We start from the raw sequence: 16,480 nt of genomic DNA on the forward strand, positions 1-16,480 counted from the left end.
CCAGAAACAACTGATTATGCGGTCAAGGTCAGACTTAGCATCGACTTGATTTAAATTTACCACCGATGTAATCTAAACCAAAAATAAGTTTTTTACCAACTCTTTAACCACTCCCTGTAAATTTATAACTCTGGTCGTAGATGCAAGCATATATTTTATCATTCTGATTATACTTGTGACCGCATAATATTCGGTGTATGTATAATGTAATCGTGGACGACATATCTACGCATACCCAGATCTTGATTACTTCAGACCACGCTCTTATATATTATGTAGAATATAATATCCAATTATATATCTATAGCACATTATACATATAGCACATTTGTATACTTTACCATGACTACATTTTACTTAATCGAGCATACAGACAAGGTATTTAGATTCAGGAACAATGAAAAATTTCAGGCACACAAATAGACTCGTATTTCAATCAAGAAGTCAGGATAAAGTCATTTATCGAACATCCACCCACTTACAGAACAGGTACTCCTTTACATGGCACATACTCGTTTGTAGGACAGACTAATTTACAAAAAATATACTCATCTACAGAATAGGTACTCATTTGTAAAACTGACTCATTTACAGAAAATATACTCAATCACATTACTTCAATATCCACTCATTTGTTGGACAGACTCATTTAATGGACAGGTATTCGTTCACTTAATATATACTAATTTACAAGACAGGTACTCATTTGCATGACAGACTCAGTTATAAATTAGGCATTCATTTATAGAACAGACTATCATTTACGACACAGGTACTCCTTTACAGAAGAGGTACTCATTCCATTCTCCAATTTAAATTCAACTAAAAATACATATATAGTTAATTAAACTCTGGAGCAGGTGCAAAATACTAAATTTCTATCCAAACTTCTAGACAAGGAATTCCGTCCCGCTGAGCTGAGCGAGATGCCGACAGTGTGGACATGGCCACTTTTCCTCCATCGTCAACGGTCTCCACACGTCTATCTTCGGCTCTGGCATTTTTCCATAGTCTACGCCAATCTCATCTTCTTCCTCCTCCTCCGATTCTCCCTCCGATGTGGATGACTTCCTTATCGTGACCATCGATATCCCACTCATTTCCTCTCCATCATCATCGGCTTCCTTTCCTAAGGACGCCTTCTGCATGGAAAATTTCGCCCAGAACTTTTCCTCCAACCGGATATCCCCAGCCCAGTAGATGACCATCGGTGTGTAAGCCATGTACAGGGTGAACCCGGTTTTTGCGAGGTTTGCAAGGGGCGCATTCTCCTTCATTTCCAGCACGACCGGTCCCACCTCGTTGATCTGATACCAACAGAGAGCAATTCCGAACGGGATCCAGAAGATGACAAAGATTATCGTGTATATGAACAGGAATCGGATCCGTTTCAGGCGGGAGGAAAGTTTCCAATTTCCAGTGAACTGACCAAGAGAAAGTTAAAAAAAATTATAAACGTGGCAAAGTTGTGAATGAAAGTACGGTATATAAATAATGATACATTGTATTTCTCACCTTGAGCAAGAACGTGAATTTGCCTCGATTTTTATACATCACTACAAAGAAATATAAAAATTAATTATTTTAATTATGAATTTCATGCAGAATTGTGTAAACACTTTAAATCGTAAAATGTTTTCAAGTTTGCTCCACATTTATGTTAAAAATCTAGAGGCAAGTTTAGTTTTTAAGTTATACACTGTTGCCCAAAATGCTGCACATTTCTTAGTTTCGTAAACTTCGTAGATTTTCTCGCGTGTCAGGCGTGAACATATTAAAACAATCTATACGATTGAACTTAAAAAATTCTCATTAGTAACCATACACCTCGCCATGAAGTTACCCTGCATTTAGAATATTCTAATCCCGTTAGCCTTGTAAACTTTGCAAATTAAATTAACGATAATACAAAATTCATTTGCGTATGAGGAAAATACATTAATCTACAGCAGCTTATACAAAATCTTGTTTTACGGCAAACTTAATTTTCGCAATTTCTCCAAATCACATACATAGATACCTATGTATGTATGCATGTAACTTGCATAAATTCTACAACAAAAACAAAACACCACAGAATTTTTGCATATTACTTGACGTTATTCAAACTTATTTAATCATTTTAAAAATAGCTATCCCAATTCAATTGAGCTCTACACATATCCTATTCACTCGTAAACTTGATAACTTCGCAACCTTTGTAATCTAACCGAACAACATAATGCTTTGCCTAGTTTCTATACATAAATTATAAACAAAAAAGAGCAAACTATCCGAATACTTTCACTGCCTTTCTCTCATTCAATATTTACAATATGACAAATCTTTCCGTGTTCCAATCCACTTGAGACACTTTAATCATTCGACACTCAACTTACAGAGAATCATCCAGCCTCCGACGCCGACATGGAACACGACACCTCTCCAGAGCTCCACCACCCCGCCGAGCACCTCGCTCCCAACCAGACCCACCTGAGAAAAAGAATTTCGCAATTAAGTAACCTCCAAAATTCCAATCCACTCCACTCCAATTTCTCATCCATCGCTTATTTTCTTGCGTGTTTGCTACATTTCTTATATTGCAAGGCAGGAAGCGAAAAAAAATGCAAGGAACAAAAAAGGCCGCATCTCGAGCCGTATTCAGTATCTACACACAGGGTAGTTAAAATGTCAGGTTACAATGGAAAATTTTTCAATGGGAAAAATTCGTAAATCTCCATTAGTTACCGAAATGTTGCCTCTGAAATTCAATATTTTAAGAATTTTGTCATCAGTGTTCCATAAATTTTGCTAAAAATTAATAAAACCTCAACCCCAAATCTGTAACTAATGGAAATTTACGAATTTTTTCAATTGAAAAAGTCTCCATTGTAACCTTACTATTAAACCACCCTCTACATACAGCGGCGGGGCATAGTTTATTCTATTTATTGCAGTTGAAGGTCAAAACAGCTGCAAGAAATCATATGTATATTTCTTGCAAATGGTTACTTGACCTTGTTTTATTTCTTGCGGGTATGCTACATTCCTTACAATGCAAGAAAAGAAATTCAATATGCAAACAGGCGCTAGAAAATGGAGGGAATATGCGACTGACCTCGCGCCGTAGGAAGTACAATAGCGGCGGGAATGAGTTTCCTGTACGTTGCATTTCTTACGAGTTAATATATGTAGGAAATAAAAGGTGCAGGAGCCTAAAAGAAACTGCAGGAAACTACAGGAAGGTGCATGAAACTGCATGAAACTGCAAGAAACCGGAAGAAACTGCATGAAACAGCTAGAAACTGCATCAAAATGCAAGAAATGCATGAAGCAGCTAAAAACTGCATGAAACTGCAAGAAACCGCAAGAAACTGCAGGAAAGTGCAGGAAGGGGCATGAGACTGCATGAAACTGCAAGAAACCGCAAGAAACTGCAGGAAAGTGCAGGAAGGGGCATGAGACTGCATGAAACTGCAAGAAACCGCAAGAAACTGCAGGAAAGTGCAGGAAGGGGCATGAGACTGCATGAAACTGCAAGAAACCGCAAGAAACTGCAGGAAAGTGCAGGAAGGGGCATGAGACTGCATGAAACTGCAAGAAACCGCAAGAAACTGCATGAAACAGCTAGAAACTGCATCAAAACGCAAGAAATGCATGAAGTAGCTAGAAAGTGCATGAAACTGCAAGAAACCGCATCAAAGTGCTAGAAAGTGCAATAAATTACAAGCCATGCAACAAACTGCATGAAAGTACTAAAAACTGCAAAAAATACATGCAACTGTAATAAGTTGCAAGAAAGCGCAAGAAACATGCGCCATGCGCTTTATGAAAGAATTTCTTCATCGAGGCAGAGTTTCTTGTGTCCCACATTTCTTGTACATACATAAAAATATGTAGCTGCCAGAAACCACTTTCTCCCCCCTTTTTCCTCTCAAGTGGTCACCTCCACCCGAAATTCTGCTCTCATCATCTTCTCCTCATTGTTCAACTCTCACTCACCTTGACACATTTCCCCATCGCGTATTCCGTCCCCAATCCTGCCTGTACCGCCCCCAGTCCAGCGAGCAGCCAACAGGTCAGAATTCTCCGAACGGTGAGATGACTCCCATCAGCATCGAAACGAGGCCCAAGCTGACGGCAGGCCTCCGCCACGAGGGACAACACTTCCAACGGATACATGTTCGTGAACCAGGCTGAAAAAAAAACAATCAAATATCACAAAGTCAAGTGTTGTTTTTGCCTCTTTGAGTGACATTCTCTTGGTCAACTTGACACTTTTTTACGCAATGCTACAATTCTCATTTCATTTCTGGAATGAAAGTGCACACTCTTAAAAGTGATGTTTCCCGTTTACAACGTTAATTCAGTCGGAATTCTATACTATGCAAACTATTATATCTACAGAGTAAAGTTTGATCTGTAACTTAACCTTTGCCATTGATTAATTCGATTGTATTCAGTTAATTAGAGAATATATTATTAATTCCTTATTCAATATATTTAAGAATAATAATTTTGTCAAAATTTTAGACTGAATGTAACATACCTAGTAAGTAAGTAAGTAATATTTATTAAAGGAATGAAACCCGTTTATAACATGGCTATATCCGTCTGTCCGTCCGTCTGTCTGTTAACGCAATAACATAAGAAAGATGTAACATAAGGAAATTTGGAACATAAAAACAAGGGTCAATTTCGAAGATGGGCGTGCTAGACCACACCCCTTCGTAAACAGAGGCGGTATGGTTATGACCACCTTCGATTAACTTTATGTTTACATATGTTATTCCCAAACGCAATTTATTTTAGATAAGCCATTCGGAAATGAATTATCGGTTTGTCCAGCGGGTGTGACCAAGGATAAAATGCTAAAACCAACATTATTTTTGAGGGGCTCAATAGGGCTCTCGCCATGGGAAGTTGATCACTAGCAATTTGGGATACAAATAGTTAAAAAACAATTCCAGAAATCTCAAATTTGTGTTTAATATTATAAATACATCTGACTACCCAGATCCGCGAACAAATAAGACTTAAGTATATTATCCATCTCATATTTAACATTTTTCATCATGTCCGTCATTATTAATTTTTCGAAGACTTTGCATCTTCATTGTAAATTTTCTGCTACCGGAACCAAAATTTTCTTTCATCAACTACTGTTTCCCAAAGCTGGGAGTATTACTTCTAACATGTAGCCTACATTTTTTATTGAGTTAAGATGAGGGATGTATGTAAGGTTTCCATTTTTCGACGTCAAACTGATTTTTTTTTCGAGTTCTTCCTGGATAGTTGTTCCTGGATTGTGGATTTGTCCCAGGGCGGTCAAAAAAATTGCATTGTACATTTTATAATACCCATTGATGAGAGGAATCAAACGGTCACACATTTCCGAAAATGAATCTGTGCTTCCTCACAGCCGAACGGAACTGAGGGGTACGAAACATGCCCAAACTGACGGAACGCCAGGCAAACCTGAGATTTTTTGAGAAATTTCGAAAAAATTTTTAATTTCTCTCCGGTTTTCAGTTGAGAGATATATTTCCCATGAAAAAATTGCCTTCCTGCAGTTTCTGTCACGTTTTTAAGGACTTAGGACTAGTCGTGAATGACCAACATTTTTGGAGAACTTTTGTTGTAAAGCTTCGGAGGTCGTGCGATTATCATTTTTTCTTCAGACCCCGTATGTGTTGTTGGAGATTTCTTTGCATACGCTTTGACCCCCATTTTATAGTGCTTAATATGATACAAGTGGTTTGTATTAATCTTTGACTTCATGGCCGCATCAGGCACTGACGTGGATGGAGAATTTTCAAAAAACGATTCAATCGTTTTTAACTTTTGAGGGGTCGATATGATGGTTTTTTTTCAAATGGTGGTTATTTGAAGTTTACATTTTCGGGTTCTCCATACTTTTTTATGTATATCCTAATTTTTGCATGGCCACACCCTTCCCTGTTGAAATGTAGCCAAGCCTTCTTCGAGTCTTTGTCGCTCAGATTTTCGTACTTACAAAAAACTCGTTTCCCGACTTCCTCGCTTTGAAATCGTGTACGAAATTTATTTTCCAATGAAAACTTATGAAACTTTTGTGGCATGTGGCTAGATATATTTGGCGCATTCCACAACAATTTCAGATTTCAAAACGTATTTTTCGACCGCTCCTGTACGAAACTACCAAGTGATCAACACCCCATGGCGAGAGCCCTATCTTTGCCACCCTTTTCGTACCATGAACTATGAGCCAGCAGAAATTTACCGCCACATTAATTTCCCCGCGAATTAGGGTAAAATGAGAAAACGCATCAAATATGCTAATTTGGACAGATTTTGCAACGGTAAAACTCAATGAGATAAATTTCAACGCTAAACACGAATATGATATCAGTTTATAATTGCAACGCTTGAGTAGATGAGGTCACAGGTCACAAACGGCGAGAATGTATCAGAGGTGTCAAGTTTAGCAAATATTTGACGGGCAAAAACAATATCATCTACAGTTTGACGTATGACGGGCCTCACCCCTTGATTACATTCGTTTGCAATAATTTCATAGCCGTGAAGAAAGGTGAGAAAGTTGAGTTCATAATTCAGTTTTATCTACGTGTTAATCCGTGGCATGAACTGAGACATTCGTCTATTTATTTCCGAAGTGTAAATAAATTAAAAAAGAATTGATAATTTTTGCCAATTTTAAAATTGAATTAATTCCCAATGAAGTACTATTTTTGAAACGCATTATTGTATGAACTTTTCAAAATCGTAGCATTATTTTTAAGAGTGTACAAAATGGAGGTGATTAGTATGGTATTTACTTCTCAGGAAGGAGAGCAGCGGACACATGAAGCTTGTGCAATTCGTGATGAGACGCGATCCCTCCCCAATGTCAAACATGGACAGCAACGAGGCCAGAATGGTCAGCAGAGACCAGTTCGCGATTAAGATGTTGATGCATCTGTAAACCAAAAATAGATCGAAAGTTTGATAACTATTGTATAAATGTCATCGATAAGATGATAGGCTTTATCTGCAACCTTTAAAAACATATCCACAAAGTCTCCAAACAAGGGAACTTTGAGACAAACTTTTGCAAAGTCTAAAATGTATCGTTTCGCAATTCAAAAACACATTAAACTGAATTCTTAGCAAATTTGGCACTGCATCTCATTTTCATTTAATAAAATGATGAATGAATATTTGAGAACAAATTTATTATGCGAAATGGCAAAAGAGCGCTTAAAAACGAAACTTTCGTAATACCAAACAATAATATTAAAGTACAACAGGTAGAATTTATCTAAAAGCTCTTGAAATTGATGACATTCTAGCAATATGTATAAAATTACATTGAACTGGGGTAGAGTGAGATTAAAAATCTACCCCATACCAAATGGTCACGCACTGTAATCTTACTTTCTCCTAAAACTTGGATGAAATATTTCGTAATTTGGAAAAAAAGAGTAAAACGTCCGAAAAACATATTAATTTGTAATGTCATATCACATTAATTCAGCGCAAAACCTTTTAGTATGTTAAAAAACTTACCTGGGCTTCTTAGTCTTCAGCACTATTCCAAGAATCCACCCGTTAATCACCACCGAGCTCACGCAAACCATGGTGGTCAGCCGCTTGCAGAACGCTTCCATTCACGCCGTGCGGCCCGTCCTGAAGACGGGCCGCACGAAATTATTTTTTAACGTTTCTAAACAATTTTTTTCGACGTTGCTAAGGAATTTTTTTACGTTGCTAGAGAATTTTTTTTATTATAATCATAACCATAATTATAATCATAATCATAACCATAATCGTAATCGTAATCATAATCATAATTCGTATCTGCTCCCTGATTGGCGAAGCAGAAATGTCAACAGCCAATCAGAATGCAGGAATGTCCCGGAAAATTTCACGGGACAGATTTTTCGGAATTATAATATAGATTTTTTTTTTTTTTTGTTAACAAATTTTAATTTAGTTTGAATATAAAATACACTTATTATTAATAATTATATTATATTAATAATAATATAGATTATATTATATGTATGTACTACAGAATAATTGGGTAACACGCGTTGATATATTGCTTTTCAAGCAGTAAATGGAATCCCGAATTTTTTCCATGCAAACTACACAAAATCCCTGCTAAGTTTAACCTTCACGAAGTTTACGCTACTCTGGATTAATTAGTTAATTGATTAGTTAATTTATTAATTTGTTAATTGCGAATTGAAACCACACGTATTTACTTTCCATCAAGGCAAAATTATCTTTTAGAATGAAGATAACAGATTTCATCATGAAACACGGGTTTATACACGTTCGTTGTGCACGGCTCATTTATTTGTCACAAAGAAATGAAATGCATTCTTTTACCGACCTGAGTACTCATATTACACAATTCAAAAGGAAGGGTGCAATGCATGAAATCAGGGTAATCTCTTCCGTCGCAATTTGTCACATGTTTACGAAATAGCACTACATTCACACAACGTAAACAAAATTGTTTCATTCTATCTCAAAACTTTTTGAAATCTGTACCCATCCTTAAGAATGCCATTCGATACTTTGTTTCTCAGTGATAAACTTGTCAATGACACAATTACTAAAGGAGACCGATTATTTGAGCAGGTAGAGTAATAGATGTACTCTAATCTGTAAAATTATTTAATATTAGTTTAATCAAATCTGGTTCGAACTGATATTCGGGAGATTCACCTGACGTGTCGACCATTTAATCAGATGTATCCGTCCGTCCGCATTACTCAATAGCTATGTCATAATGGAAATGAGAGACTATGTATGGCTCAGCCCCCAATCCTACGCCTTCTTGCAGACTCTTAAAAATATGTAATTCTACGCTTTTGCAAAGTAAACCCACCGTTAATTCTATAATAAACAAACTTATGTTTGCCAAGAGTAACAATCGCTTAAATAACAGATTACAGCAGACTCTGAATTTTCCCATAGCTAACTAACTGACATATGTACAGTTTCCTATTTAAAAGGGTAACCTTATTTTTTAGAGAGCATGGAATCTGCAGGTGTGTCTAACCTAATTAGTTTCAATCTTGCTGACAAAAATATTACCCAACGAAAAGGTGAGAAACGTAATGCTAACATACATATGTGGAAAAGATACCTTAAAAGTGAAATACGTAGAACTTTCCAAGCAAGCCCTCTAACTGCCTGATATTGTTTACTTATTGGATAATCCAGCGTTGACCAACACAATCTAATTCAGAAAATTGGACGGTAACCATACCTAGGGTGACGCATGACGCTGTGGTCCAGCACGTACGCATATTTCTCACAAAAGCAATATTAGATTTTGTACGGATTGGAATTTAATTAAAGCTCGGTATTTTGTAATGTTACCAGGTAAAAGGTTGGTTGTTGGTTTTAGCGATTAAAATAACCCGCGACAAATGAACACTAAAAAGCAGTGTTATATTGCTATACTCGTCTCGATTTATCAAAAAGTTTTCTCATTTAGAAAACGTGACCACTGCTTTTTCCATCCGACTCTGACAATACCAAATCCATCGTATCAATTTGTGATTTAAAATAAGAGACAAATGAAGGTTTAATATGTTCCAATGTATGTATGTACACTCTTAAAAAAATCAATAACCGTTGGTATTGATTCGTGACTCTACCGCGTTTAAAAATTTAATACCAATTAGTTAATTAAATTAATTAATTAATTAAAATTATTACCACGAGGTATAATTTCAATACTGGTTCTATACCAATATGGTATAACCGTTTAATACCAAGGCGGTAGAGTCACGTATCAATACTGTTAGTTTTTTTTCAAAACCAGGTTTGAAGTTATCAAGTGTTTCTTTTCTCATTTTAAAGACATAAGTCCAAGGTCGAGCTTAGGGGCCAGGGACGTAGTTTTACTTGGACCGTTCATTTGTAGGGAAATTTTTTTTAGGATCCGGCGTGAATTCAGCCGAGTTCAGGTTTTGTGCGCCTTCGTGAGTTTTTGTGACCTTTTTGACCGTTCCCTTCAACTCGGTTTCCGGTTATCAACACTGCCAATGTTAGTGGATCATTTTATGGTATGGTCGACCATCTTGCAATTAGTTCCGATTTTTAATGATCTATTGAAAAATGCCGAATTTTTATGTTTGCAAAAATGTTTCTGAAAAATTGCAACACGTCGATTTCTCCGATCTGTCATTTTAGCACCTTGTATCACAAAAAATTTCGGAAGATGGTTTCTGATAGACAATTGCATGGGGAATTCAATAAAAAATAGTACAACTGGCTAACGTAACTGCTACTGATGTTCTTTGCGCGCGGAATGCTTGAGACAGAATATATGGCAGTAGTAGGTAGTATAATTGTTGGAAAGAAAAACAAAAAATAAATAATGCATGCGTTTTAAATCCTCGGTTTTAGTTAATGTTCATATTTATTTCCAAAGAAAAATACTTCAGTGTAAAATCTTTTGAAGAAACATAAATATGGAGGTTCATCCAAAATTAAATATTTTTACATCCAGTTGAATGCAAAGCCTCCTTGTGTAACTGATGAGTCAGTTTTGAAAATGATAACCCCCAGACCTGTCTCTAACATGATCGGAGGTGGAAGGGCCGATCCACAAACTCTGTAATTAAATACAAAAATATCTATTATGCAAGGAAACATGATAAAAATTCTGCACTTGCTACGCTAACGCCTGAGATAATCTAGGTAAAAAATAATCCCAGAATGGGTCACTTTTGATTTGTGCTTTCCAATCAGCTTGTAAACTCACCGTGCTTCTGAGTGTAAATGGTCCATAGACACGGACCAGCTGAAGACTTCGACTGAATCGTAGATGCAGCCCGTGCTGTCTTCCACATCCATGCCGGTGAAGGTCAAGGTGCGACTGCCTGATTCGGAGGGGCTGACGATGAACACGGCGACTTCGTCGTCCATGTACGGCTGCCCGTTTCCTGGATAAGCTGTAGCTCCGGTTGCTGCCTGGAAAGTCTCATAATGTGTAAAGCCGCCACCACCGGCGTCAAGGTCGCCACTGGAGTACATCTCTAGGCTGAAGCCACTGCTCGCGCTCGCCCCAGTTACCAAGGTGACCAGGACGGTGCCCGCGGAATACGTATAGTTAGCACCAACTTCGGTCCTGTAAATATATAAAATTATTATAAGGGCTCGCCTCACGTTAGTCTCTCATATACTGTCGTTCCCCAAAGTTACAAATAAGTTAAGCAAAATTTGACATACTTAGATAATTAGTTATCCTGATTTTACCATTATATGGTAAAATTTCAGGTTTTCAGATTCCTGTACATGCTACATAGAATCATGATTTACTTCCTTACACTAAAATCTCTCTGTGTACATTAACGTGAAATCTCATCTACCCAATAATTTAAAATCTACGAGAGATCTACTAAAATTAACTAACTGCAAAGCACCTACTTAAAATCATACTTGGATCCTCAACTAAAATCTCACGACACCTTAAATTAAAATATTACTTTCCCCCTTACACATTGTATTGATATCCCGGAACAGCACCGATGAATCGAGTCAATTTGAGACTATCACCCATGCCTAGGCCGGATTCCTTAAGGGTGAAACGGATTGCGTCATAGGGGGCTTGCACCGTCCAGAGACAGACCTGTCCAGCTGGAATTGATTCTCCCAGTTGGAAGTTAATTGCGGCCGAGGACGTGTTAACTAATCCACCACAGGTTGTAACTAAGCAACGAGAAAATTATTATTTCGTAAGAGCCCCCACATCATACGATTGCTGACATGGACATGCATAGATGTTTTCATAAATGTATAATACACAAATGTGCTTTTATCTTACCTGTCGCCACCGGTTCGGGATCCTCATCAACCAGAATGGCGGACGGGGCGGCTAGAATTTGAAAATTTAAATTGTTATTCAATAAACCTAATATTTAATAATCACCAATTTTGCATTTTATTTATTTTGCTAAATTTTCGAAACGTAACGTTTCTTCCATTAAACCGGGACATTTAGAACTAAAGAAATCAATCTGAAGTTAATAAAGATTTTCCATCTCTTATTTGAAAGTTACGAATTACAGATATTCATTTGGACTAAATTCGAATTTACGGTGGAAAATAAATAACCAAGCAACAAAAAATTTAGTTAATTAGCTTAAAGCAGGTCAAAACCTTGACTCTAATAAAAACTTACCCGTCGCTACGGCAACCACTGCAATAAGGAAAACTGCCAGAGTGTTCATGTTTGTGTCCTGGGATTTGATGACTCCGTGACCGACTGAATCGCTTAAAACGGGGGCATCGGTTTTATACCCAGCGTTCGGGATTTCCAGTAGCGTACTTGACGCAAAAATAGTATGGTTTATCTCAAAATTGATCCGTTTTCATCATCAGTGTCAATCAATTCAGTCTTTACGTAAACCCTTGTTACGTGCATGACTTATAACGTACGCAAACAGAGTACCAAACCGCGTATACAAATAATTTTACAGTGTCGGCGGAACGGAATTAATTGAGGGACACTAAGAGCACCAAATACATCATTACAAAATTCGAGTATTTGTCGGAAGGTTGTGGCCACAGTACCGCAGCTCCCTACACATTACATAACTCGGAGCTTGTCTATTTATTTATAATTGATGTTCGCTCGATTCCAACCTGGAATTTCCAGATTACCTTTATGTTCCAACTGGGTCACATTGGAGGCTGTGCGTTGCGTACGACTCCAGTTTTTATTTTGACAACAGTTTAGTGTAAGCCGTTATAGAAAATTTAGATGTTCAAAAGTTTGTGGCGTTTGACTTAACTCAGAGTCTCACAATCTTTGTCTTTATTGTTAACCTGCCGTCTATAGCAATCTGAAAAATACTATAAAACCTACGGGAAAGACTTCACATAGCCCGAGTCAGCCCAAGTTGTGGTTCTCACCCAATCCGACTTTTGTGAATGAAATTTAATCCAAAGGCATATCAATAAATTAAAAAGTTTAAATTATTTTTCCTATTTGAATTCATATTCTTCCATTAGTAACAATTAGCATCCTACATATGTATCAAATGTCAGCTGGATCCGACGATAACAAAAAACCCGTTTGGGTTACACGATGGAGTCGAACTTTATGAAAATAATTCCTATTTTAATTAATATCCTTCCATTAAGAGCCATTACCATATTTTCTTCCAAAATTCAGCTCGATTTCATGAATTAAAAAAATTGGCATGGATCGCCCCATTTGGTCTGTCCAGATCAAAATGCGCATGACTTCAATCCTTTACTCTTCCATTAGTAGCCATTAGCAATCCCCACGCTAAATTCCAACTCTACTAGATGGGTTTTAAAAATTGTTATACATAGGTAACCCCCCTAGAGTCCTTTAACATGAAGATTTTTACAATTTTATTTTATATTTTTTCATGACTTTATATTCTATCACCAGAGCGATTATCAACCTCTATACCAAATTCAAACTTTCTACAATATTTGTTAAATTAATCGCGATACCGGGATTGTGTTCAATATGTGACAGCGCAATTTTCAGTGCAAGGCCCACAGACCGATAAGTGCCAGCATCATGCTTCTGTATAAGTCCATACTCCTCTCCCTCTCTCTCTCACAAATGCGATGATTTAACAAATGGCAAATTGAGTGAATTTGCAATAGATTATGTCAACATTAATTTATCTCCCACTGGAGCACACCTGTGAATTATGTAATTAAGTAAAGTTGAACTTGACTTAAATTTAGATACTTAATTCTAGTTAAGTCACTCTTATAGCTACATAACTCATTGAAGGTTTGTGTTCTCCAGCTACGTCAGAAACTTAAGAAAAGTATTTGTAGTTCAGAAACAAAATTAAAATCCGTCTTTGAACACAACAAATTAGAAAAGAAGGTTTATGTTTCTTTAGCTAGTTTTCTGTATGATGTTTTATCAGATAGCTTGATTGAGTTCAATTTTAAATCAAATTTGTCGAACCTGTGGTATTACGTTTCCCGAAATATTAAACAAGATATTGTTTTAAATATTTATTTTATTTTGACTTGTCAAAAGACAAAAATATGTATAATATGTGAACAACTATAACACATTACAAATGGTATATTTCTACATCCAGTTGAATGCGAAACCTCCAGAAGTCACGGAAGAATCCGTCTTGAAGATTATAACTCCTAGACCTTTGTCTAACGCGATTGGTGGTGGTAGCTGTGTTCCGCAAACCCTGTAATTATAGAGGAATGCAAACCTAATTCCTCCAAAAGCTAATGAAAACCTAGTTAGGTACTTTAAAGATTATGACCCACCTTGCTTTCGACGAGAGACCTCCCATTTCCCAGGCAAAAACTTCGACCGAGTCGTAAATGCAGCCTGTACTACCTTCCACATCCATCCCTGTAAAGGTCAGAGTGCGACTTCCTGCTTGAGAGGGGCTCACGATGAAAACCGCTGTCTCGTCGTTGTTGTATGGAAGTCCGTTACCCGGGTAGGATGTAGCTCCGGTTGAATTCAGGTAAGTAGCATAATGGGTGAAACCACCCCCACCGGCATCAAGGTCGCCACTTGAGTACATCTCGAGGCTGAAACCACTATTTGCGCCAGCTCCGGCTTCCAAGCTCACGAGAACTGTTCCCGCGGTGTAGGTGTAGTTAGCTCCTACTTCAGTACTATTAGACAAATTATTACATAAATTTATTACATAAACCAAAATTGGACATAAATTTGCCAAATTGTTTTCAACTCCCATGGAACTAATTAGGATAGCAACAAATTTAAAATATGCGACAATCCTTTCCACATCTAATCAGTTTCTAATCAGTTTATCTAATCGTCTGATCAGTTTGATTTGGACACAATTTTACTTGGTTGGTTTAAAATCCACCGTTATTTAAGCCCCTTCCGCTACCGAAATGTTATCCTACCCCGAAAACGTATCTCACTCTGCCTCTTACACATTGTATTGATATCCTGGAGTGGCTCCGATAAATCTGGTCAGTTTCAAACTATCCCCGCTTCCAAGGCCGGATTCCTTCAAGGTGAAACGAAGTGAGCCATAGGTCGCTTGCACGGTCCACAAGCAGACTTGGCCAACTGGAATGACTCCACCCAATTGGAAATTGATCGCGGCTGAAGATCCATTAACAAATCCACCACAAGTCGTTACTAGAAATAGTGTCAAAATGGTTTAGATATTAAATTTACACATGGTTAGAGCTTTAAAGTGTAAAGATTTCAGACCATTCACGACTGGGACGGGATCCTCGTCAACCAAAATCGCAGATGGCGCGGCTAAAATACAAAAATAACAAAATAAATCCCGTAATATACTTTAAAATGACTAAAAATCATGCCAAAATGAACAAGCGGCAAAGTACGATAGATTAACTAATAAATATTTAAAACGCATGAAACTCTATAACAAAATGACAAGAAAATTTAAATGAAGTTAAGGGAAACTAAAAAAAAACTTGAAAATAAAAAAATCTTTAAACAGCCTTACCCGTCGCCACGGCAACCACCGTCATAAGGAAAACTGCAAAAGTGTTCATTTTTTATGTATATCGTAACCCGACTTAGTGACTGACTGCCTCATTAAAAACTGGGCTTCGGTTTTATACCCGGCGTTCCAATGGATTTACAATCACTTGCCTGACGCAAATGCCCATTGTTTGGCTAATTATCGGTCCATTTTCATCACACAATCGATCAACCTACGTCCGGTCCAGTCTTTACGCTTTACGCGACCATCACCGACGCAGTTTACATTGTGTTTTGTCAACTTATACCTCACTCACTTGAACACAATGTCTAATTAAGTACCTTAAAAGTAACATCCTGTGATAATAAACCAAAGTTCAGGTACTGATTAGAACTGAAGACCCATTTTAATTTAATCCACTCCACGACCCAGTTGCAAATTACCTGTGCGTATTTACATGCAATTAAGCAGTAGCTTATTGGGTTGTTTGGCAGAAAATCCATTTACATTTACATAATCTCAAGTAGAATCCCATTAAATAAATACGTACTTACCTGACATATATAACACTTACAAAATATAACCAATAAATCAAGTCAAACCTACACTCTAAAAAGTATGCTTACGATTACAACCCAACCTAACCAAAAAGTTAAGATACTAAGCATGTACCACTTAATATGAGAAATCTTCAAACGCTCGCGCGAAAAAACTGGCACAATTTACGCAAACCCGGCCTAAACTGTTTGATTGACAAACCAATTAGATAAGACTCTGATTTTTTTCTACTCTAAATTCTGAAAAATAGCTCCACCATGAGCATTTTAAGTTGAGGCACACTGAAAAAGTTTTCCAGTCAGAATTTCACCGGAAATGTGATAAAAAAGGCGGAATTCACGTGGGAATGAAAGTTTTTTGGCCTCAATTTACAGAATAATAAATGTAGGAGGTGTTAGAAGACGAGTCATTAATCAGGGACTGCCTCCTCCCTCTATAAACCGCCCCCTAGTAAATCGGTCGAAAAAGCTAAA

At 37.2% G+C, this 16,480-nt stretch overlaps 2 protein-coding genes across 2 annotated transcripts; both read right to left on the reverse strand.

Annotated features, from left to right (window-relative positions):
* Positions 1 to 10,381: 10,381 nt before the first annotated feature.
* On the reverse strand, positions 10,382 to 12,255 carry LOC110859647 (bone morphogenetic protein 1 homolog). Its single transcript, XM_022108615.2, has 5 exons — positions 12,170 to 12,255; positions 11,813 to 11,863; positions 11,487 to 11,697; positions 10,751 to 11,116; positions 10,382 to 10,600 (listed from the first exon to the last, which is right to left on the reverse strand). Exons 1-5 carry the CDS (start codon positions 12,216 to 12,218, stop codon positions 10,486 to 10,488), a joined length of 792 nt encoding a protein of 263 aa, XP_021964307.1. The 5' UTR covers positions 12,219 to 12,255; the 3' UTR covers positions 10,382 to 10,485.
* Positions 12,256 to 13,986: 1,731 nt separating this feature from the next.
* Positions 13,987 to 15,577, reverse strand: LOC110859656 (cubilin). The gene is made up of 5 exons (XM_022108626.2): positions 15,471 to 15,577; positions 15,209 to 15,259; positions 14,923 to 15,133; positions 14,278 to 14,637; positions 13,987 to 14,195 (listed from the first exon to the last, which is right to left on the reverse strand). The coding sequence occupies exons 1-5, from the start codon at positions 15,517 to 15,519 to the stop codon at positions 14,081 to 14,083; spliced, it is 786 nt and encodes a 261-aa protein (XP_021964318.1). The 5' UTR covers positions 15,520 to 15,577; the 3' UTR covers positions 13,987 to 14,080.
* Positions 15,578 to 16,480: the final 903 nt, after the last annotated feature.

The sequence above is a fragment of the Folsomia candida genome, unplaced genomic scaffold (assembly GCF_002217175.1).
Source record: "Folsomia candida strain VU population unplaced genomic scaffold, ASM221717v1 Fcan01_Sc027, whole genome shotgun sequence".
Classification (NCBI taxonomy): domain Eukaryota; kingdom Metazoa; phylum Arthropoda; class Collembola; order Entomobryomorpha; family Isotomidae; genus Folsomia; species Folsomia candida.